Raw genomic sequence first — 22,067 nt, 5'->3', positions numbered from 1 at the left:
TACTGAAATATGAAATGTATATATAAATCAATACTTGCAATGAGCCAAGTTAATTGTAATCACCAGTAAATCTTGTGCTTTTGCACCTCGTGATGACTTATTGAACAACCATCACCGATTATTCTTATTCACATTTACATAAAACTATCCTTACATTTTGTTTTTGAAATTGGATTTGGACCTACTAGGACCAAAGCTAAGAGTAGGGTGGTACAGAGAATCTTAATCAACGACTTGTGCTGGCTATATTAGCGACAGAAACAAAATCATTAATTAATAAGAGTTAATGACAATTTGGGTTGTTAACAAAAATCTTGTCTAGTTTACAAGTTTTTTTTTTTTAAATTAGTATTTTCACAAGTCCATGAATCTTTATGGAAACACTTACATAGTGGTTTCCGACGGATTTTAAACTTTATTGACTAATACAAGATTAGTAAAACCAAGTATTTGCCAATCAAACAAACAAAAACTAATATGGAACTTATAATACAATATAGACGCAGCCTTGAAAATGGGATGTATGTGATGATCGTAAAGATTGTATTTGGATGCTGGTGAAATGTCAACTATCGCCATTTATTTATATTTATCGAACACACAAGAACTTAACACAAAGACAAAACAATGTCATCTCAGCAAAATAAAGATAATCAATTTTGCTGGAATTATAATTAAATATTCTTAATGAAAACTTTTACGAACATTGTTTTTCCTGATAATTTTTGTGTAAAATAAGAATGAATCTGATACTTATAACTTTTATTCCTGAAGATACCGGCATAGCAGATTTCGAAGAAGAAATTAAAAAAGTTGATGTTTCATATTTTGCTAAAAGCCTTAAACTGGCGAGTTGTTTGTAGAAACAGTGAATCTATATACGAGGATGATATTTATAAAAATGATGCTTTATTTTGTTAATTTGTTTGCTGTACACTTGGCTTGTGAAATAGATGAAAATTAGAAGAAACCTAACAATATGGACAACATATACATCAAAACATTATGAGTTAAAAAATCATAAATACTTTATTATATTACTAAGATAGAGTAGAGAAAGAACATAGGAAGCTTTTTGTCAGGTTTGTGGATGAAAATGATGGAACGTAAAGGATGTTTTCTCTTCCTCTTTCACTTTGTTTTGTAACGCTGCCAAACTTGTTCCTTTAGTGACTTACTTTTTTTTTTTTTTCTAATATTCGAAATTGACATTATAGCATATTAGAGTAATTCTAATGCTCCCTAACATTTCCTTTGTTTGAGAGGATTTTATGAAATAGGATTTTTTTTCTTATATCTTATAATGTATAATACTAGAGTTATATTACATGCAATTACTTTTGATCATGTTTGTGCAAATGCACTGAGATGAAAGCAAAATTACCAGAGAGATAAGCATTAAGTTTCTTTTGCTCAAAATTTGATCACACTCGCAACAAAAAGCCACAAATGTCTCATTGACTATAAGTGTGTGGCATTTATTCATTGTCCAGAACCAGAAGTATACGTCGATCACGACAAGATCTTTGTTATCCCACTAGAGTGACACACACATGAATATATATATATGTACATGGCTCTTTTTTTTTTGTCGAAATATGTACATGGCTCCTATTAATAGTTTTTCAAGAATGGGATGATCACAGAGAAACATATATAACTACATAAGAGAGGGATGGAACTAGCTTTATTTGTTCCACAAAACAAACAAGAAAACGTAACGGAAATGTTTAATTTAACTTTTAATAGAGATGTGTGTGTGTACAAAGACTGTTACATCTTTATCAAATAATAGAGAAAGTAATGGAAATGTTGAAACGATCCAACAAAAAAAAAGATGGAAACGTTTCAAAGTAGACAAAACGTAGAAAAGAAGAGTGGTTTGGCCCCGCGTGAGAAAGAGAGATTGGGGTTATCCACATTGCTGAGAAAGTCTTTGGTTCTTCTTCTTACTCAATTAGTTCTTTTAACAAGTCTTCAAACCCTCATATTTGAAGGTTTTTTGAATTCCAACAAACTCTCAAACCTTTATTTTTAGGGTGTAAATAGTGAACCCTCAAATTTGAGGATGAACTATTCACACCCCCAAAATCTTTTTTTTTTTCATATTTCATTTTAGTTCTTAAAGTTTATATATATATATATATATATATATATATATATTTAGAGTGGTCTCCTTTCTTTCTATAAAAAAAATGTTAGTTTATACATTAGAGTGGTCTCCTTTCTTTCTATAAAAAACGTTAGTTTATATATTTTTAAAGGATATATCTTTGGACAAATAAAACATACATCAGCTATGATGCCTATGTTTTTTTAGTGACGTAATGATGTGTATCTTTTCTACTCGATTTGTATGGAAATCTTAAATTTAAAGGGGGATATATATGATGCGATCTTGTATATTATGATGGGGAAAAAATCGAATTTTGAGTATCTATTGTTGTGAGAATGTTATAGTTATTAGTTCCAGGTACATGTTATTTTGAAGTTTCATGACTTTCTTCTCAAATTTAGGATAACTTCTCAAATAATGTTACAAATGTGTCCCCATCCAACCTTTCTCTTATATAACTTTTTATGAGATGTATAAGCGAATATGTGTAGTTTTATAAGCTTTTTATCTTATTATATACTTTTGAATTGTACATTAGTGAGATGGAGACGTGAGAGGATGTGGCCATATCACATTTTTGCAGGATATTGACAATGAAACGTTGAATTTTTGAGGTTCTTATAGTATTATATATTTAATTAGAAGAATAAAAGACAAGCACAGAGGAATACAGATAAGCAAAGAGGAACTAGGATAGTAATAAGTTTTTTTTTTCTTGTGTCAATAACATGGATTATTATGACACAAAATAAAATTAATACAAACTTATATACAACATCTATATGTCAAATAGTAGTATTGGTTGAATAGTATATATAGTAACATAAAACATGTCATATGTCTTGCTAATATAAGAGTGGCGCATTTGTCCGCTTCTCTTATTAACCCTCAAAGTTAGGCTTTGTTCACTTCCAAAATTGGACCACAGACATCAGAAGAAAAAGAAGAAGAATTTTCAATGAAATTAAATTCTGTAATGGACCACTTCTACACTCTTCTGCTTACTTCTTCAATGCTTCTCTGTGTTGTCCATGTCTCTCCGCATTGTTTGCTTACTTTTAGTTATGCATTTGACATCTCTTTGGGAATCTTAGGCCAATCTGAAGTAGCATCTACTTATCTCTTTTTCTTTTTCTTTTTGGTTTCATTAATCTTGGAATCCAATGTGGCTCAAATTGTACCTATAATGTTGTAAGGTTATATGGGAGTCAACATTTTGGTTTGGATTACTATATTATTTGCCCTCTCAGGATCATAGTAAAGCCAAATTAATTGCAAGTTCAAAGTTTTATAAACTTATGCATATTAAGTTTTCATTGGTGACAATGGTGGATCTATTATTAGCTAGAGTTAGATTTAGTCCTAACTCACATTTGTACTCAATTTGACACCAAATTAATAGACAATACACCACATCTTTAAAAAAAAAAAATTCTAGTTAGTTATAATTCAAACTAAAAAAATAAAAAATAAAAGAAGCTAAGAAGTTTAGCAAATTAATCGACCTATTCTGATTGTGACAAAATCAAAGTACAATTTAATAACAATTTTATTGAGTCGGCGAGGACGGGTACCTTTGAAAACAAATAAGCTATTTTATGGTCCATATTTGCCCTCTGGGCCGCTCTATTTGCCACGGCCCATGTTTAATTCCTCAAAAAGTTATAGCAGATCAGAATAAAAACAAATTAGATTACAATAATTTGTATTATTTATTCATATGCAGTATAGTTATTTCTTAAATTAGTCTCTGACATATACTGATGATAACATTGGCCTGATTGGTTCCGGCTGTACCTTTAGATTTTCTACTGTAAATTTTAGGTTGTACATGTTTTGGCTATGACTGTAGATTTTAGTGTTGTAGTATTTTTACTGTATAATTTAAAATTTTGGAAAGTTGAAAATTGTATGCTTTAGAAAAAAGCTTTCTATAACCAAAAAAAAAATAATTATGAAAATATTTTGGATGTGCAAAAAAAAGAAAACCAAAGTTTATAAATTTTTTTTTGTTTTGTAAAGACTCTAAAACACTTGCTAATCAGATTCATTGTCTTTTAAGAGCGCCCAAGAACATATATCTTTGGTTGGTGATATATATATAATTTCTTTCCATTTTATTCCAATCGACATTATTTTGATCCGTATATGTTATAGAGTTATCCGGATATTTTTTTTTGTCGAGATACATATTAAAATTCGGATATTAGTTGGGATAACCAATCGTTCCGTTAGTATTATTAAATACAATAAACTATTTAACATCAAAATAAAAAGAAATGCAATTCATTTCAAAATTTATGTTCCGGTAGAAAATTTAATAGATATTATAATTAATTTTACGCCAAGTACTCCATCCATTTCACAAAGAGTGTCGTTTTAAAGTTTTAATCTTGTTTCACAAAGAGTGTCGTTTTATGTTTTTAATGCAGTTTTTTAAACTAATTCTTTTTTTTTTATCCATACTTTTTCAGCTTATTAATTAGAGAGAGAGAATTATCTAGTGTATTAATAAGAGGTAAAAAAGGAATTTTGTTACTTTTCTTAATTTGTGTGAAAAATGGTAGAATGACACTCTTTCTGAAACAGAAAAAGTATTTTTTTAGTATTATATATATATATATACACAATTTATAACAAATGTCGCATATAGGAAAAATCATTTTTTGCCCAGCTGGACTAGTCATTTATTACATAAACTCTGATTTGGTTTAACTTGTATAGTAATTAGTAATTACTGAAAGAAATATTTATTCCTAGCTAGCTAGTATCAAATGACTGTTACGATCTCAACCTAAGATTTCAATTCAAAAAAGGTAATGGGTTAACACATAAATTTTTAACTTACAAACTGATATTTTATATAATAGGTGAAATTGAACACAAAATGATAATTGTTCTCGAATTTTCTTGTCACTCCTAATAATTCATAATATAGAGTTACATAACGGATTTGTAAGTTGTAACGTTCATGATGACTAGGTAGGATTTCATGTATTATTTTCATTGAGACAATGTTTTCTGGCTTTTGCCTGAAAATTGAGAACTTACGCAAAAGTGCATGAGAATCAATCTCACCTTAGATAGTAAAACAAAAAACCAACTTAATATATGAGATCATTCAAAATAAGATTACACAAAGGAGAAGAAAAACTCTGACTACCAATTGTAGCGCATATATAAACCTAGTTATTTTGATATGAATAGAAGCATGAATATGATATATCGAAGTTCCTTTTTATTTTTTAAAAACAAAAAATAGTACTAGATCACTAAAAAAAAAATTAAAGAGGGAATTATCAATATGATAATGATGATCTCATACATGGGTCATAAGGTAGCTAGAACAATGGGAACCAAATGTTGCTACCTTGAGTAGAACCAGAGAGCATTTCTATCAGATCCATTTCTCTTCTTTCGCTTGTGGAGTTAGCTTGGGGCAAAAGCAACTCGTTTTCACCGGCTTGCTCATTGTTGTTGGAAGACAGAAAAGAAAATGAAGAAGAAGACGACGCCGTACCATTCAACAAATCAGATAGGTAGATATCAGATGCGAGGTGGGAAGTATTCGAAGGTTCTGTGACCATTGCTCCAAGATGATTTCCGAAAATATTGTTGTACAAGTTAGGTTTAGGGTTAGGGTTCTCGATCATGAACCCAGATGAAGAAGACTGGGTTATCTCATCCATACCTTGGCTCAGGTTGATGTTCTCGAGAGAAACTGGGTGGTTCGCAAAGATATTTTTCAGGAAAACAAGCTCTTCGTCATAAGGATCATCCAAAAGAGACGATGTAGAGTCTTCGGAATTAATCTGATCAAGATTCGAAGTAGAAAGAACATGATTACCACTAGTAGTCGTCATGATGTTCTCGCTATTGTCCTTGTCATTACTCTCGATTCTTCTAATATAGTTTTCTAGAATGCACGGCCTTTTAGCGGATGGAGAGAGATCATCTATATCGCTGTTATTATCCGCGTTTTTTGAACGCTTATGTTTGCGTTTGGAGTTTTGGCGACGTTTCGTCGCATTCCAATGGTTCTTGATCGAGTTTTCGGTTCGTCCTTGTATGAGTTTAGCGATCTCTGCCCACTTATTACCGATTCTGGTGTGTGCTTCCACAAGAAGACTCTCTTCTTCTTCACTCCAACTATCTTTCTACAAAACCAAAACAACATATATTTACATATATCCAAAGTTTTCAAGTAACTTTTGTAAGAATACAGATCTATATGAAAACCTTGATATCAGGACGGAGATGATTGTGCCATCTCTCACGACATTGCTTGCCTGCTCTTCCCTCAAGCTTCTCCGAGATTACTGCCCATTTCCTCTCTCCATGTTGCATCACCAACTTTATCAACTTCCTATACATATATACATCATATATAAATGCAAATACAGAATTATAGCATGAAAAAAATATATATACCTGTCTTCTTCGGCTGTCCATTGCCCTTTGATGAGATTCTTGGATGGTCGTTTCTTTGTTATTTCCTTGCAATCTTTAGCTGCACCTTTAACGACCATTTCTCCAATAACGGCCAATATTTTCTCCTTCCTCGGACCAAACATCATGTTCTCTTTGTTTTCATTTCTAATCTCAATCGCCCTTGTCGTCTTCAATATCGGTCGGTCTACAGAACGCTCTTGTTTCTTGAAGCACAAGGTATCATTTTTTTGGCCGTTCAAGAATCTCTCAACCGCTGTCAACGGCGGTGCAGCGCCGTGGGCGAAGCTCTTCTCTTGTATTCTCTGTTCTTCCATGGAGGAAAAAGGAGAAAAAGTTTAGTGTAGAATGGGGAGGTGAGCCGAGAGCACAAAGGAGGGATAAAATTAAGCTGGTAATAAGGAATATGAGAATTTAATGAGAGGTAAAATAAAATGCACACTAATTACTAAATAAATTTCATTAATTATATTGACTTTTTAGCAAAACATATATATTTAGTAAAAAATAGCCCTTCTGGTTAATTAGTTATCGATACTTTGTAGTTTATAGAAATATATCAACTACACATCAAAAGTTATTATTATTCGTATACCTCAGAAGTAAGATAACACAGAAATAATCAAGACTACAAAATCTGAGACTTAGGAAAATATCACATATGGATTTTACCTATTTGTCACTTAACCTCGATCAAGTCAATATTTTTCACGAGGCCATTAATCATTATTTAGATGACAGTATCTACGAACAATATAATGATATATTAGTCACATAATAGAAGTTAGAACAATTTTTAACTAAATATTTATGAAATTTGTAAAGATTGTTTGTTCGGCCATAAATCTCATGTGTGATGCAGACTGTAGTAAGAAAATAGCGGGAATAATTAGTGAGTTAATAGCATAGGTTAATTGTTGAAATGAATGTTTTTGTAAATGTGTAACCGACGAACGGACGAAGTGGTAAATGAGAAGACCATCAATGATAAATTTATATATGTAATAAATTAGTTAGTTGACTACAATTATTTGGAAGGATAAAATTTAGGAGAAGTCTAAGCCCATCCAACAAAATCTAGTACTGTAATATTCGAATAATTACTATAAAAAATACCAATAATCATACTCGCAAACATACATAGCTGCTAGGTGGTTTTCCAAATTATTATTAGTACGCAGTAATTGACTAAAATTTATTCATAACCTTATGAAAGCGTATTACAACTACAAAATGAAACCAAATTCGTTCATATCCTTCAATTAAGCTCCCCCAAAAACTAAATTGCACACTAATTTAAATAACAAACACAATAGAATAGGACAATCCTCTTAGATTTCTGCTGATTGGATGTTGGGATCAGGTGATTCAGCCCAAGAGACTTTATGTACACAATTTTTTTCTCTTCTTTAAATTAACAATCTTAACTATTTCTAAAGTAAATTGTTGTATTATTTTTTAGTTATTGCTTAATCCGTAAGGCCACTAATACACGACATACGAGCTTAGGGGAACTTCACCGCCTTATTTGAGTATTTCAATGAATGGTATTTATTTGCCGATGAAGGTTATGTCAATTGCTCTGTGTAACTTAACACTACACAATAGGAAAGAATTCATGGTTAAATATGTTTTTTGTTTTTTGTTCATATTATGCTATTTTGCTATATAATCGGTTTATCATGTTTATCACTGAAAACTGATCCCAATGAGCAGAGTACAAACACTTGCTTTGAGAATAATAGTCTCAGAACTGAGGCCGTAAAATTCCAAAAAAGCATACAGTCTATGCATGATGGTCATAAGATGACCCAAGGTAAAATACAGAGACACACACAAGTATTTATAGATATATATATAAAGACCAATTACTTAAACCGGAACTTAAAATTAAAATTGATTCTCGTGAAATCAACAAACAGAGCTGATTTGCTTTACGAATCACAGTGCGCCTCCAGCGACACAGACATGAAAAGGCGGTCCACGGCAGAAGATGGGTTCGTTAGGAGATGCAGTTCGTGCTCGTGCTCTGAGTACATTGTTAGCGTCTTCAATTACAGCCGCTGCTACCATCGTGTACTCTCCTGGAACAAGGAAGTAGAGTGAGAAACAGTGTCTTGCTTCTTGCAGCGGTGCAACTTCCATTGAGATCCCACTAAGAGCACCTGACAAAAGAAGTCACGGACATGTATAAGCCACCTTCTACATATATTATTGTAATACACATGGCTATAATGGCAGCAAAAACCTATGTTACACAAATTTTATTACTTAATGACAGGGATCTTACCAGCCCAGAGGACAGTGGCATCAGCTCCTTCAGTGCAGTTCTGTCCAGCTACATCTCTGCAAGTAACACTTAGATTCAACTTGATAGCTTCGCTTGTGTTATTGCGGACCAGAACCTCCATAGGAGTGACTTCATGTGACAGAACAGATCCCTTTGAAAATGGGGACTCAGCCTTTGTCTCAGAATCCCTCTCCAGACCGTTTCTGACCAGTCTGAAACCAAATGTTAGCGGATCTGGGAGCAAAACATCCATCACGGTCGTCTGGAGAGCTGTCTGAATTGCATCCTTGATGTCCAGTTCTCCTGAGCTGTTCCTTCCTGATTGCCACCGAACTTTTATCTTAGAAATGAGATTCTTGATCAATGTGTTTATCTCAGCTTTCGTGTTCTTCTCTGAGAAGCTCGGATTTCTACTACTTGAAGGGCTACCAGGTGGAGGGTCCTTTGTGAAGAATGAACCATCAAGAACCGGTAGCTTAAAATGCTCCAACGGAATCAGTACCCTAGCAGAATAGTCCCGGTCGATTCTTGTTTTTGGGTACTCATACTCTGGAGAATCTTGCACTGGTGAAGAATCATCTTCCTTGGCAGAGTTTTCCAGCTGAACGAAGACGCTGATTTCAAAAACAACATCTGTTGGGTTAGATAGCTCAAGTTCAAGAAACCGTAGCCCCCAGCTTCCCCTAAAGGGATTGATCTTGACAAGGCTGTCTGCATTGCTCTCTCTTTCAATGTCTTCATCCCGAAGGTTGTCACTCACATGTGCAGGGATTTCCATGGAAAGCAAACGAGCTTTCACAAACGACAAACCTTGCAAAACACAAATTTGTAAGGGAACAACAAGCCGTCTGCCCGGTGGCACGACAGATTCTTTTTCCTGGGAATCCCCATTGTTAGACAACGGCCCTGCAAAAAATATGAATACAAAATGCTTTTGGTAATCAGTCATCGTGAGGATACATGAAGCACTGCAAAAGTAAAATACATAATAAAAATACGTGTGTTGACCAAAAAAAAAAAAAACGTCAATGAAGAAATGATTACCTGCGTAGTGTATAAGTAATGACGGACTGGTTCCGTCTTTTGGTCTTCCTGTGCTACCAGCAGCATTCCTGCTACTGCTAATAGCATTGTCAGAATCTGTTGGTCCCACATGCCAAGCTTTTAAAGTCACAGGAAGAGTCACTTGTGCCCCGGGTTTCAAGGGAAGAGCAGACTGTAAAGCTTCATCTGCTATCGAGATAACAGCATCCTGATTCTTTCCAGAGAGCGAGACATGTGCCTGTTCTATTGGAACTGTGCCAGCATTTGCAAAATTTATAAACACCTCTCGAATTTCACCTTCATACAGAATAATTGCACCATCACCACCGACAACATTAGCCACAAGGAGGGGCAATGGTGGTGCAACTGATATGTTAGGAACAAATACATGCCGTAGCTTTGCAGATCCGCAGGATCTGAAAGGGTCAGAAAATACAAGTCCTTGTGCTGCTCCAAGAAGCAGATTGTCAACATCACTGAACACATGTTCAGTGATTACACCAAAGCAATGAACTGTGCAGCCTGGAATTGTAACTGGTCCTACAGCTGTTGGAATACCAGATAATGTGATCACTTTTGCAGAGTTAGGGGGAATGTCCACACTGACAGGAAACGCATCAAAGTTTTTTGAGTGAGCTGAGAGATATATACTATCAATCCGCAAATCGAAGCAACAAGGATTTGCTAACTCCACTAAGACCTGAACTGGTTCACCGACCACCCAAATCAATTCCTGCTTGCTACTTTCGTTGGCATCTCCTTTGCTGAAAGGAGTGTAAATAAATGGCCCAGAAGGAGCAGACCCTGTCCACCAATCTTCTCTTGCTGGATTGCGTTTTACGATGTCCACTTGGGAGGAATGAAGTGGGAAAGAGAACAGCCTGAAATTTCATTGAAATAATAATGCTTAAACGAACCATAAAAATTTGCCAAAACATACATAGTTTTGCCAGAGTCGGCTAAGAACCAAACATGGAACACATTCCTGAAAATAAACACATATTAGGCATATATGAAGCCTAAGAGATGGATTAAAAGTAATTATTACTTATTAGTCTGATCTCGTTACTCTACTTAGAGTGCTAGGAAATATAACATGACCAAGTTAGGTTGTTTCATGATCGTGAGAGTGCACAAGGCAAAACATCTCTGAAAGCAAAAAGGTTGACTGCTGATAAACATACCTTACAAAAGGCAAGGCAGGGTCAGCACAGCGAGTTCCTGAAGGTAATCTATCCGCTGAATTTGCAAGGGAATTAGCAAGTCCATTTTGACCTGAAGGTGTAATTAGAGGATAATGCCACCTCAGAAGCCTAGCTGCAGCACTCCATGCAGCTAGGGGATCTCCAGCACGAACAGCAGAGAGAAGTATCTCCCTAAGCACAACCATCTGCAAAGTACTCCACTGAGACTCGAACAGGGAGACAATGGAATGATGATGCATTTTCCCAGCATCAGGTAGGCGCCCAGTTTCCTTTACCAACAAACACAAGAGAAAATATTAAGATCATCAAAGTATGATACGTGGAGGAACACCAAGATAGTGAACAGTGATGATACCAAAAAAAAACCTCCGGAAAACCACAAGAGAAGAAAAATAATTCTTATGCTGTCAAACTCACATTGTTAACAGAAACTTTTGACACGGATGCCCTACTTTGGATTCTGTATGCATCAGTTGTCATAGAGAGAACTTGCATGGCACTGATAGCAGCCAATCGATTGTCTTGCTGCAAATACAATTGGGCGACCTGCCTACAGAAGAAGGCTGCTTTCCGTTGATAACCAAGTACTCCAAATAAACGCGCTACTTCAACATATAATATGAGCCTATCACTGGCATCAATCAAAGACTTCGCACCATCGGCAGCATTTGTTAATAGCTCTACTACTTCCTTAGCCAGTTCCCTCCTGCACAACCCATAAAAATGACATTGTAAGAAAGATTAAGATCAAAGATAACAAAGAGAAAAATGAGGATTCAACCAGAAGGTTAACAAAACATACAAGCTGCCCACAACAGAGAGCATCATTTCATATTAAACGGAAAACCCATGTAGTTTAGCTTTTTCAAAACGTAATAGTCATTCTTCTCCCAGCTAACATCACCATCTGTTAGAGTATTTACTACTCTTGACTCATCTCTTAGAATTCTACACATCATCACTTAAAATTCTACACATTTATCTCTTGCCTTGACCATCTCTATGTCTCTTCGATTCTCTCTATGTATTGTGTATATATACCTCTCTGTAATCCTTCTATTTCTATTAATAAAAAAATAAGAGATTCTCTTCTTTAATACATGGTATCAGAGCAATCAATCACAAAACATTAACATACAGCCATCGTCCACTAGGTCACTTAATACTTAATAGTAATCTAAATTTATTGGTATTATAAGTTGAATGTGCAGATAGTTTTAGAGGATCAAAGCCACACACACACAAGATCCCATGAGTTAATATTCAAATTATATTAGCAATACAGACAAAAATACCATAGCAAACTTAAACTTAAGCAGGATACTGAAGGCAAAAAGGAAACTACACCATGATAATTTAAAGAAATAGAGAGCATACAATGATACCTGCAAAGGAATCTGGCCAGTTTAAGGGTAGCTTCGAGTTCAAAGCTGAGGGGCGAAACTCTGCAAGGAAGAGAATTGATTGCTATTTTTGCAGTGCTTAAGTTTATCGAAGAAGAGAGCCAAACAGGTACGTAGAATTACCTCTGAGCAATTTCTTGAATAAATGACTTTCTGTAGTGCAAGATAACATTAGTGTATCGATATCTAACTTCATCTTCTAAAGCCACATCACGTTGACCCATCCGATCTACCTAATATTAAGAAAACGGAAAACTACGATGATTGCAAACTTAATTAAAGAGGGACAGATGAGAGAAATTTCATAATCAGTGCACTTTAGATAAATAGCACATTCACTATCCATGTTTTTGGGCTATAATGCTATGAAAAATGTCAGAACAATGCATTTAGAGCTTTATTTGCATAAAGCCTTACCAGTAAGGCACAAACACTGCCTTCCAAGGCACCGGCATACCAGAAGTAATCTCCTGTCAATCTGGCCAGTTCTAGAGCAGTAGAATAATGAGCATTGGCATCAACAGGTGAACCAGCCAACAAAGAATAGTCTCCTATAGTTTTTTGTGCACGTCCCAGCCTACGCTTTTTGGCCTTAATAACCTGCATTATACCAAACTAGTGAGCCTAGAAGACTATGGTAATAATTTATAAGCTTCCACAGGAAGAAATGAAACGAAGACCAAATTATAGGACACCTAGACATAAACCTCCTCTGAGTTAAGACTAGCTTGGGAATCCAAAGGCGTCTTCAAAATTGTGCCAGCAGATTCTGCCTGAAGAACCCACTTCTCAAATTCCATTAACAGCGAAGCGGCAATGTCTTGCATCATTGTTTGTAAATGAAACTCCTGAGTTTGCTTGTCAGATGGAGGAAACAAAATCAAATTTTCACCCTTCTTGTCTCCATCTTCAAGCTGCAAAAGACAGTACATTGATCAGTAAATCGTCAATCAAACGCATACAAAAGCCAGTAACTAAATCACTGGTACCAAAATTTGCCATCACTATCAACTATAGAGGCAAATCAGAAAACAAGCTAGCTAGATCCATCCGCATCGAGCTAAGAATGCCATAGCAGATAAGAAGCATGGAAGCTAATATACATACTTGCGAATCGTCAGGGGAGAAAGCGAAGCACCGCCGAACAAGAGCCGAGGAATAGCTCTTACAAGCGACATTGAATTTTTCAGTGACAGAATCGAGATCAGGAGACGAAGGACAGTGACAAAGACCGATCACGGCGAGCATCTTCCGATTAGACTGAAAATCCTCCCAAGGACTCGGAGGAGAACCACCAAGCACAAATTTGAACCGGAGAGAGCCAGAGTCCCAAGGCTGATTCGTGAACGGAGATTTCTGATGCTCAGTGTAGAAAGAGCTAATAGCAGAGAGTGCGATCGTGTGGTGACGGAGCAGCATCGAGTGATAGTCCCGGAGAAGCGTCGGCGGGATAGTGCCGATCGGAAGGACGGCGATCCGAATGATCGACAAAGTCTCGATGCTGACGTCAGGTTCCATGGCGAGATCAGAGGAAGAGAGTTTGGAGCCAGTGAGGATCTTTCGGTGAGCGTGAGTGCACCGGATCTGGAGGAGACGAAAACGAGAAAGTGTTGAGAGAGAGAACGTGGTCTGTTTGGATACAGGTTTTAAATTATTCTTAATTAGAATGAGATTATCCGAGGTTAACTCTATTCGTATAACCAAACAAACTGGTTTAAATTCGAGATTATTAATGTGATCGAAACTTGGGAGAAATTGAAAAGTTTGAAGAGATGGCTAGTGCTTCTCCTTCACGTCGTGTACGAGAACTTCTAGCTTTGTGTTTCAGTGTAAGCTTTTCTCTACTTCGTCTCCTTGTTTTCTGGTGGAATTTCTAGATGCTTCGTGATCTTCGGAATTGAATTCGTACTTTCGATTGATTTTGTGATTTTTTCAGTCAGTTGAAGCTGGAGGATTTCGAGAGTTGGAGAGCTTAGTGACAGAACTTGTCAACTGTTTGAATTCTTTGTATGAGAACGTAGTTTTGAATGCCAGCGATGAACTGGAGAATGATGTTATTGAAGTATTAGATGAAATTTTGAAAGTTTTGTCATCTCCTCAAGTGGATCAGGTAGTTTTCAGTTCTCGAATCGCTTTGAAAGCCTAAAAGGAAGGATTTTGTTTAGAATCAAGCTTACGATTTTTTCATTGTGGTATAGGATGTTATTGATGCACTGTCATTTCACTTGCCAAGAGTAACTTCCAAGTTTGCAGACCTATCAAGCAGATGTTTACAGTTAGTTGAGGAAATCGTTGATCGATTTGTGGAAGCATGCAATCCACGGGATATGCTTTCAATTCTTTGTGAGGTATTAGATCTGGAATTGGTTTTGGATCAGGCTAGTTCAAGGCAGTAACTATACAGATTCTTAAGTTGCTTTTTCCTACTTGGTATTTGGCATAAGAAGATCACAACTTCTTTTATCCACTGAGTAGTGTTTTGGCATTTTGATCACCTTATGACTCTGAACCAGGCACTCGATGCTGCACGGTGCTCTCTTTCACCCTCCAGTTGTTCTACTCCTTTATTACATGGGCTCTCTAAAGGTATCAGTTGAAGATTTCTCGTTTTCAAGATATTTATAGACTTCTCTCATGAAAGTGAATTTTAGCCTGGCACCTGCAAAGGATGAATTTCCTAAAATTGTGTTTTTGAATTCCTAACTAGTTTTGTTACTGAAGATATTAATTTAGTCTTCGCGAACTGAAGCAGTAAAAAGTTATTCAAATTTCTTGGTTTCAGTATTTATTTCGATTCAGAGGCGTCACTACGAGCAATTGAAAGTTGCAGTTCCAATTGTCCTGAACGTTTTGAAGGACATTTCATTGGAAACAGACGTGCAAGTTGAAGGTTTATTTGATAAGGCTCTAGGCATTGCCTCTTCAATTCGAGACGTTTCTTCAAAACTGGTCTGTAAGTTTGATAAATTGGCAATTAAGATTTCCTAAATTACTACCCAAAGTGCACATTCTCTAATTTGAATATTCCACTTGCCTGTTTTGATCTCTTTTCTTTGTTTTACAGAATAACGAAGAAGAAGCAAAAGTCCGTTGTCTGCTTGGTCTCTATGTGATACAGATAACGGTTTGTACTTGATTCCAACTTTGTTTCTATATATCCTGGAACTTTGCTGACTTTTCTCTTTTATGAGCTATTCCTTAGATTTTCTTCAATACCTTAGATTTGGTCTGGTTTTGCAGGCTATTCTTTCAGTTAGCATCAGAGACAAAGCGGCCTCTTGTATTCCTCTGGTGATTCAGTTAGAACCTTTCTTGACATACTGTGGTTTAACACATCTTGGTTTAATCACGGGAAACGACACTGAAAAATTAATGAGCACAGTTGCTATAGGTTACTCTCAATACTCAAAAAACACTTCTTCCTAAAACGCCTTCCATCCGTAACATACATCTTTTCTCGTGTCACATGTCTCATGGTTGTAAAATAAACAGATGATGATGATGATTTCGGCACCTCTTTCCCTGACATCAACTTGGGTGCGTCGTTTTTACTCATCTGGGCAAAGATCTCACATGAGGTTGCAGAGGCTGCTAATGCGGCTTTAGGAAGTGATGTAGATGAGCTTCAAAGCAATCCAGTGAAAAGGTGGCAAGTTTATGGGATGTTGAAATATATTCTTTCCTCTGTAGATCTGCTCTGGGAATTCAAAAGACATGCTATCGAGTTCTTGCTTGACATAACAGAAGGAGTTACTTCATCTCATTGCAATGATGAGCAAATAGATTGTTCGCACTACACGCCTGGCATCTACGCTACTTTACAGGCATAATATTCTTCTCCTTAATCTTTACACCATTCAGGTTTACCAGCGTTCTAAGTGTCTCATTTCTTTTATCCAGGCTGTTACATTAGTGATCATGTATGCCCCAGACGCAGATCTGAGGAAAAAGACATTTGAGGCACTGAAGAGGGTAAATAAACCTCGACTTAATCAATTTTTTGGGTAACTGACTTTGAGTGATGCAGAAATTGATACTATATGAAGCATGAATATACAAAAAAACGAACAACGCAAACTTTCAAATGGCTTTTGTTTCCTCAAAAATCTTTTTCTTTAGATCTAAACTTGTAATTGATGGTTCAGAAATTATGGTTTAACAAATTTAGATGATTTGACTTGTGCTGATTATCTTTTATAAGTAGAAGAGGTATCAGCCAACTTTGACACAGAATGATTCTCTCTTTATAAGTAGAAGAGATATCAGCCAAATTTAAATGATTCAGATGTTTTTCTGTCTTTTCATTTACTTTTTTTAAAACACATCGTCTTCATTCAGAAATTTAGTTATCTATTGGGCTTGGTTAAAGTTTGAAAAGAGATGATTAATAATCTCGTCTTACAATCTTATTCTTGTGTTGTTTGATTAGGTTCTTTCTGATATCGCAGCTCCTCATAGGTTTGATGTTTTAAGAGCCCTTGTCACAAATTCCCGGTCTCCTTCAATGGTTAGTATATTCGTATCCCGTTGAGCTTTATGAATAGTCAAATGCCATGATGGTCACCTTTGCATGCATTGACCATTCATAAATTGCATAGTTTAGTGTCTTCAGTAGTCATACTGTGCTAATATTTGTTTTAAAAATTGGTTTCAAAAGAAAAAGGTATCTTGTTTCAACTAATATGTTGTGCTAAATCAACCAGACAGCAATCCTTCTGGGTCTAGTTAAAGACAGCATAAGCGAAAGCAGTTTGCAAGCTACAGATTGTGCGACTACTGATACGCATGTTATTGAGCTAGTGGAGTTGGTCTTAAGGCCTCCAGAGGGAGGTCCTCCACTCCTTCCGGACCAGAGTGATGCGGTGATGTTTTCATTTCCTATATCAGTTATTTAAGTGCATAAAATCATTTAGGCAATGCAATGATATGGGTTAAGGTAATTACTTTAAGGGCCATACATACCTACAAAGAAATGGAGAAAATGCCCATTTCTGTGCAAATGAGAGTAGCTTGCTTTTCTCGCTAATAAATGAAATTTATCATGTTGCATTGTCTTCTAATTTGCCGCAAGGAAAACTGTGATAACAAAAGACCCCAGAATTTTCACTATTTATAAGAATCAGAGGGTCAGAACGAAAATAGAGAGAAACATGGTTTTGTTTGAAGATCGATTATTTAACCACATTTTGTGTAACAGAAGCCTTGTGTGATGTCTGTGCAGGTATTGGGGGCACTTAACCTCTACAGGTTTGCACTGTTATTTGAATCAAGAGGTAAAAAGTCTTAAACTCTCTAAAATGATAAAATGTCAAGTTGAAATGTACTTTGCTTCTCATTTCCTTCCAAGTAAATGGAGGAAATCTGACTATTTAAAATGTTGCAAATTAGTAGGCAGTGTGGTTTTGCCATTTCATCTCTCTTGTTCTTGTGGTTGTTTTTCTGACAAGACAAGTTATAGAATGTGAAGCAGGTAAAGAGAGAAGCAAAGTAGGCAGTGAAATTTTGTCAAAGAAGAATCTGGAGAAAGCGTATAAGGAATGGCTTCTGCCTCTCCGAACTCTTATGAGCTGCAGCATCGCTGAGAACCTCAAGGAGGATCATGGCCAAGAATCTTCACTCGGCGATGTATGCCTTCTGAACCCAATTGAATTTGTTCTATATCGATGCATCGAGCTCGTGGAAGAAAGGTTGAAAAGTCATTAGTAAAATGAATCATGAGCACTACAATTCTGCTCATTTGTTAGTTACAAAAAAATATTGTTTGATATTTTCCTGCAACTTTAGTTATTCCAAATTTAGTCTTGGCACTTTGCTTGATCTATATTATTATTGATAACCCATATTCACTTGTGAACCTGCTGTTGCTTCAAGGAAATGCAGAAGAAGATTATGTTTCTAACTTTCATTTTGCAAAAGAGTGTTGTCTTGTGTAATGCCAAGACCACAAGCCGAAGATTACTATTTAGCAGGCTTAGTGATTGGTTTGGCTTGGGATAAGCTAATTGCATACAAAGTCAGAGAAAAATAAATGGTTAAGGCTATCATTTTGAGATGGCATCATATTCAGATGTGGAAGTAGGAGACGAGTCTTGAACTTGATGATGAGAACTTTGAAATTTAGTCACAGTCAAAGGAAACAGAAGTTGGAGCATCCCACAAGCTAACAACTAAATCTCTGCAAAAGACACACAGTTGAGGTTGATAACCTAATCTTTCCAACAGACGACACATTTCATTTACCACAGCAATTTCTCTGTTAAATCAGGGTTGGACCGTGATTTGTATCCCATTCTTCCCATGCTCTTATCAGTATAGGGACCTAGGCATACTTTTTATACTGCAACAACATTATGAGGTCAGGTTCAAAGGAAGATTTATAACACAAAGGCAACAGTATCTATCTCCAGCTTCTTTTTAGTTCCTTTTATTTCAACTGAGGAAAACAAGAGGCCTCTTTGTCATTGATGCTAAGTGAGAGAAGAGCCTGCAAAATCAGATCTCTCGAAAAGATTTAAGATTTGTAATTTGAAAAGAGAATACTAAAGAGTATGATTTCTGGTATACTTAACGACAGGGCCGGTCCTTGACATTATGTGGCCTAAAGCATGCTTAAACTATGTGGACTTCTTATATACTAATGATTAAAAAAATTAACATTAAAACACTATAATTTTTTTTTGTAAATCATCAGATATAGTTGATGAAAAAAAACATTAAATATATTAACAACGTAAGACAATCTAATTTATTTCCATTCACAAAAATAAACTTTTCTAATTTTTTCTTCAACAAATTCAGTAATTAATTAGGTTTTCATAGTCGAGTAATAATAGATTAAATCAGAAATATATATACAAAAATGTAATTGTTGTCATTTTCGTGATCGTGATTCGTAAACATAGATATTGAATCTCACAGTTATATATGATATTGAATATCACAGTGACGCTAGTAATTAGTTCTGTTGTTCTTACGAAAATGATTAGCATGAGCACTTTAGCAAATAAAATCTATTAAAAAAAACTGGAGGGAAGAGAAGAATAAAGAGATAATTAAAGAGAGAAGCTGGAAATATTACCCCAAAAAAGAAGGAACCGTGACTTCAAAGGGATTCGAATTCTATACCTACAATAAACTTTTGGACTATATAACCACTGAGCAAATATAACATTTAGAAAAATGTGGCCCTAAAATTTAGTTTATATTCAGTGACCTAAAGCTTGTGCTTTAGTTGCTTTATGACAGGGCCGGCCTTGCTTAACGACAAATCAGTATGCATAATTAGAAAGATTATAGCATTATAGTTGCCTTTCTGGGGTGTTGGAAGGAAATTTATTTTAATGTCTCGAGACAAACCCATTGGTCACCTAACATGTGATAGTAGTTTCTTAAAATTTGAATTTTAGTTACATAACTATCTAATAGCTTCAAAACATGAAAGATTTCATGTCATGCATATGCATTTCAAGATTGGACCACCCGACCTTATCCATATTCGATTTTCTTACTTCAAATAATCCATTACCTAATAAATTGATAATTGTAGGGAAAAAAAGTATAAATTCGCTAATTCGATTGAATACAAGGAAGTGAATTCGCTAGTTTTAAAAGTACGGAAAAAAAACATATAAACCAGCTTTTTAGATTCTATAACAAAAGCTTCTAGATGTCAAAAAAAAATAACAAAAGCTTCTTTTTTTTTCTATTAACTTTTACTTTTAATTTTTGATGGAGAACTTGGAAAGTCAAGTCTAAAGTAATACACTTTTTTCTTAGACTTTCGTACATCTACTTTCAGTTTGAAGAAAAATATGTAAATTTGGTTTATTTTTTTATTTTTTTCCATCTGGTAGAATTTTTATAAAAGAGAACTAAGTTACAAAGTCGGCGATTAAAAACATAATCCCGAAAACTAAGCCGGCGGAAACAACACAACCCCGGAAACTAAGCCGACGGATAACAAGATATCTTCGGAAACTAAGCCCAAAGAAATGGGATTCAAACAACAACTCTACAAATGAAAAACAATGCCGAAACAAAGAAGGCAACGAAGCACAAAGAACTTAAAATACAACTCTAACTCAGAATCTAGCACATCACACCTTGCCTACCATCAAACCAACAAAGAGAAAAGCTTGAAGTAGTGGCTAACCGATGGAGACGAGAAAATCCACGACACCGGACAGCGGCTCCTCCTATACCAATGAAGACTACCTCACAAATTATAGAGAACTAAAGTATCTTTACCAGCAAGTAGAGAACAAGAACCCAAACACAAACTCCTGGAAACGGCGAATTCGAGGCAAACGAAATAACCACGAAAAGAATACGCCTAGAAAGATACCAATGCAATAGAGAGACCTCGATCAGGTCTTGACCGTAGAGACAAGGACCGAGCCCAAACAATCCGCATCAAACCGAAAACTGGAGACGGCAAGAACGCGAACCGGATCGATAAACAAGCAAACTCAAAAAGGCAGAGAATAGGCACGAGATCAAGAAACTAGACCACAAAAGACTGAATATAGAGCCAATTCCATGACAGCACCCAAGAAACCAACGATGAGAGCACAAAGACTAAGACCCAACAGAGAATTGAAGAGAACAAGGCTAACGAAGGCACAAAGTGGCAAAAACAGACCACAAACCCTAATCCACCAGATACCGTCGCCACCACCAACACTGGAAGATGGCCAGACCATGAGTGAATCAAAACCGCGGCCAACACCGCTACAAAACGCCTTCGTCGGAGCCCAAATCTGAACCGACAAAGGAGAGAGACAGAAACTCCGACGCGAACCACTACCCCTCATACTGCAAGCTGTTGGTCCTCACCGCAAGACATGACCGAGAACGGCCGCTCCAACCCCACAAACGACCAACGGCTCCAACGAAACGAAACCTTGACCAAAAGTCGAATCAGATCTGAGAACCCAAAAAAATTTTCACCTCGCCAACAACTCCCAAGGTCCCCACAAACTAAGAGAACTAAGCTAGAGACGAAAACAAAAGGAAAACGGATAGGAGGACCGACGCCGGCGCTACCTAAGCCGCCACGCGCCGGTCACGCGCTTGAAAATTGATGTTTGGACTCTCTCTAATATTTCGCCACTGTGGAGACAAATTTGGTTTATTCACGAGATCATTTTTAATGTTTTGATTAATTAGATGAATAATAAAACCCTTTTCTTATCAGCTTACAAACTTTAGGACGATATTGACATATTGTTATAGGTAAAATTTCATATATCTAAACGTTAATTGTCAAAAGTTCTGACTTCTAGAAAAAGATTGTTGCCATAAAAGTGATAATAATTGCTAGAGTTTTACATATACTTGTTAATTGTTATTTAGTATTCCACTAGAGTTTAGAATAGCGTCTAAGGTACTCAGCTTTACTGTCTCGTATTGCATGATGATACCAGTTTGAATTGAACTAAGTAACTAACTCACCACAAGATTTACATAATTACAAAAACATATTTATTAACCTCTCACAATATTGATTGACATATGTATACATACGTATACATTAATATGATATATATATATTTCCCTTA

General features: G+C 35.8%; 3 protein-coding genes across 5 annotated transcripts; 1 reads left to right on the top strand and 2 right to left on the bottom strand.

Annotated features, from left to right (window-relative positions):
- Nucleotides 1-5,259: 5,259 nt before the first annotated feature.
- On the bottom strand, nucleotides 5,260-7,139 carry LOC9307521 (myb-like protein A). Its single transcript, XM_002871405.2, has 3 exons — nucleotides 6,548-7,139; nucleotides 6,356-6,482; nucleotides 5,260-6,273 (listed from the first exon to the last, which is right to left on the bottom strand). The coding sequence occupies exons 1-3, from the start codon at nucleotides 6,880-6,882 to the stop codon at nucleotides 5,458-5,460; spliced, it is 1,278 nt and encodes a 425-aa protein (XP_002871451.1). The 5' UTR covers nucleotides 6,883-7,139; the 3' UTR covers nucleotides 5,260-5,457.
- Nucleotides 7,140-8,230: 1,091 nt separating this feature from the next.
- Nucleotides 8,231-14,124, bottom strand: LOC9309563 (trafficking protein particle complex II-specific subunit 120 homolog). The gene is made up of 10 exons (XM_021023862.1): nucleotides 13,615-14,124; nucleotides 13,215-13,421; nucleotides 12,925-13,107; nucleotides 12,631-12,740; nucleotides 12,490-12,549; nucleotides 11,522-11,810; nucleotides 11,084-11,373; nucleotides 9,900-10,780; nucleotides 8,856-9,761; nucleotides 8,231-8,730 (listed from the first exon to the last, which is right to left on the bottom strand). The coding sequence occupies exons 1-10, from the start codon at nucleotides 14,023-14,025 to the stop codon at nucleotides 8,507-8,509; spliced, it is 3,561 nt and encodes a 1,186-aa protein (XP_020879521.1). The 5' UTR covers nucleotides 14,026-14,124; the 3' UTR covers nucleotides 8,231-8,506.
- A 146-nt stretch (nucleotides 14,125-14,270) lies between these two features.
- Nucleotides 14,271-18,406, top strand: LOC9309562 (aberrant root formation protein 4). Of its 3 annotated transcripts, XM_021023865.1 has the most exons (14): nucleotides 14,271-14,336; nucleotides 14,444-14,617; nucleotides 14,706-14,855; nucleotides 15,021-15,093; nucleotides 15,290-15,456; nucleotides 15,572-15,631; nucleotides 15,748-15,898; nucleotides 16,000-16,044; nucleotides 16,198-16,331; nucleotides 16,408-16,479; nucleotides 16,937-17,014; nucleotides 17,211-17,369; nucleotides 17,729-17,780; nucleotides 17,966-18,406. In XM_021023865.1, exons 1-14 carry the CDS (start codon nucleotides 14,280-14,282, stop codon nucleotides 18,208-18,210), a joined length of 1,617 nt encoding a protein of 538 aa, XP_020879524.1. In that variant the 5' UTR covers nucleotides 14,271-14,279; the 3' UTR covers nucleotides 18,211-18,406. The 3 variants fall into 3 exon arrangements, with proteins under 3 accessions (XP_020879524.1, XP_020879523.1, XP_020879522.1); XM_021023864.1 differs by having other exon boundaries at nucleotides 16,000-16,331; nucleotides 17,978-18,406; XM_021023863.1 differs by having other exon boundaries at nucleotides 16,000-16,331.
- Nucleotides 18,407-22,067: the final 3,661 nt, after the last annotated feature.

Source organism: Arabidopsis lyrata (assembly GCF_000004255.2).
Source record: "Arabidopsis lyrata subsp. lyrata unplaced genomic scaffold ARALYscaffold_6, whole genome shotgun sequence".
In the NCBI taxonomy this organism is placed as follows: domain Eukaryota; kingdom Viridiplantae; phylum Streptophyta; class Magnoliopsida; order Brassicales; family Brassicaceae; genus Arabidopsis; species Arabidopsis lyrata.
Note: the sequence above shows the minus strand (reverse complement) of the source record. Positions and strands in the feature narration are given on the sequence as shown.

Excerpts from the sequence above, each read along its gene's own strand:
- LOC9309562 (XM_021023863.1), top strand. The coding sequence starts at position 14,280 with ATGGCTAGTGCTTCTCCTTCACGTCGTGTACGAGAACTTCTAGCTTTG. Across the intron at positions 15,457-15,571 it reads GAGACGTTTCTTCAAAACTG|AATAACGAAGAAGAAGCAAA; the intron begins GTCTGTAAGTTT and ends TTTGTTTTACAG. Across the intron at positions 17,370-17,728 it reads TTCCGGACCAGAGTGATGCG|GTATTGGGGGCACTTAACCT; the intron begins GTGATGTTTTCA and ends ATGTCTGTGCAG.
- LOC9309563 (XM_021023862.1), bottom strand. The coding sequence starts at position 14,025 with ATGGAACCTGACGTCAGCATCGAGACTTTGTCGATCATTCGGATCGCC. Across the intron at positions 13,422-13,614 it reads TCTCCCCTGACGATTCGCAA|CTTGAAGATGGAGACAAGAA; the intron begins GTATGTATATTA and ends TGTCTTTTGCAG. Across the intron at positions 10,781-11,083 it reads CCTGCCTTGCCTTTTGTAAG|GCTGTTCTCTTTCCCACTTC; the intron begins GTATGTTTATCA and ends ATGAAATTTCAG.
- LOC9307521 (XM_002871405.2), bottom strand. The coding sequence starts at position 6,882 with ATGGAAGAACAGAGAATACAAGAGAAGAGCTTCGCCCACGGCGCTGCA. Across the intron at positions 6,483-6,547 it reads TGGACAGCCGAAGAAGACAG|GAAGTTGATAAAGTTGGTGA; the intron begins GTATATATATTT and ends ATATATGTATAG. Across the intron at positions 6,274-6,355 it reads ATCTCCGTCCTGATATCAAG|AAAGATAGTTGGAGTGAAGA; the intron begins GTTTTCATATAG and ends TTGGTTTTGTAG.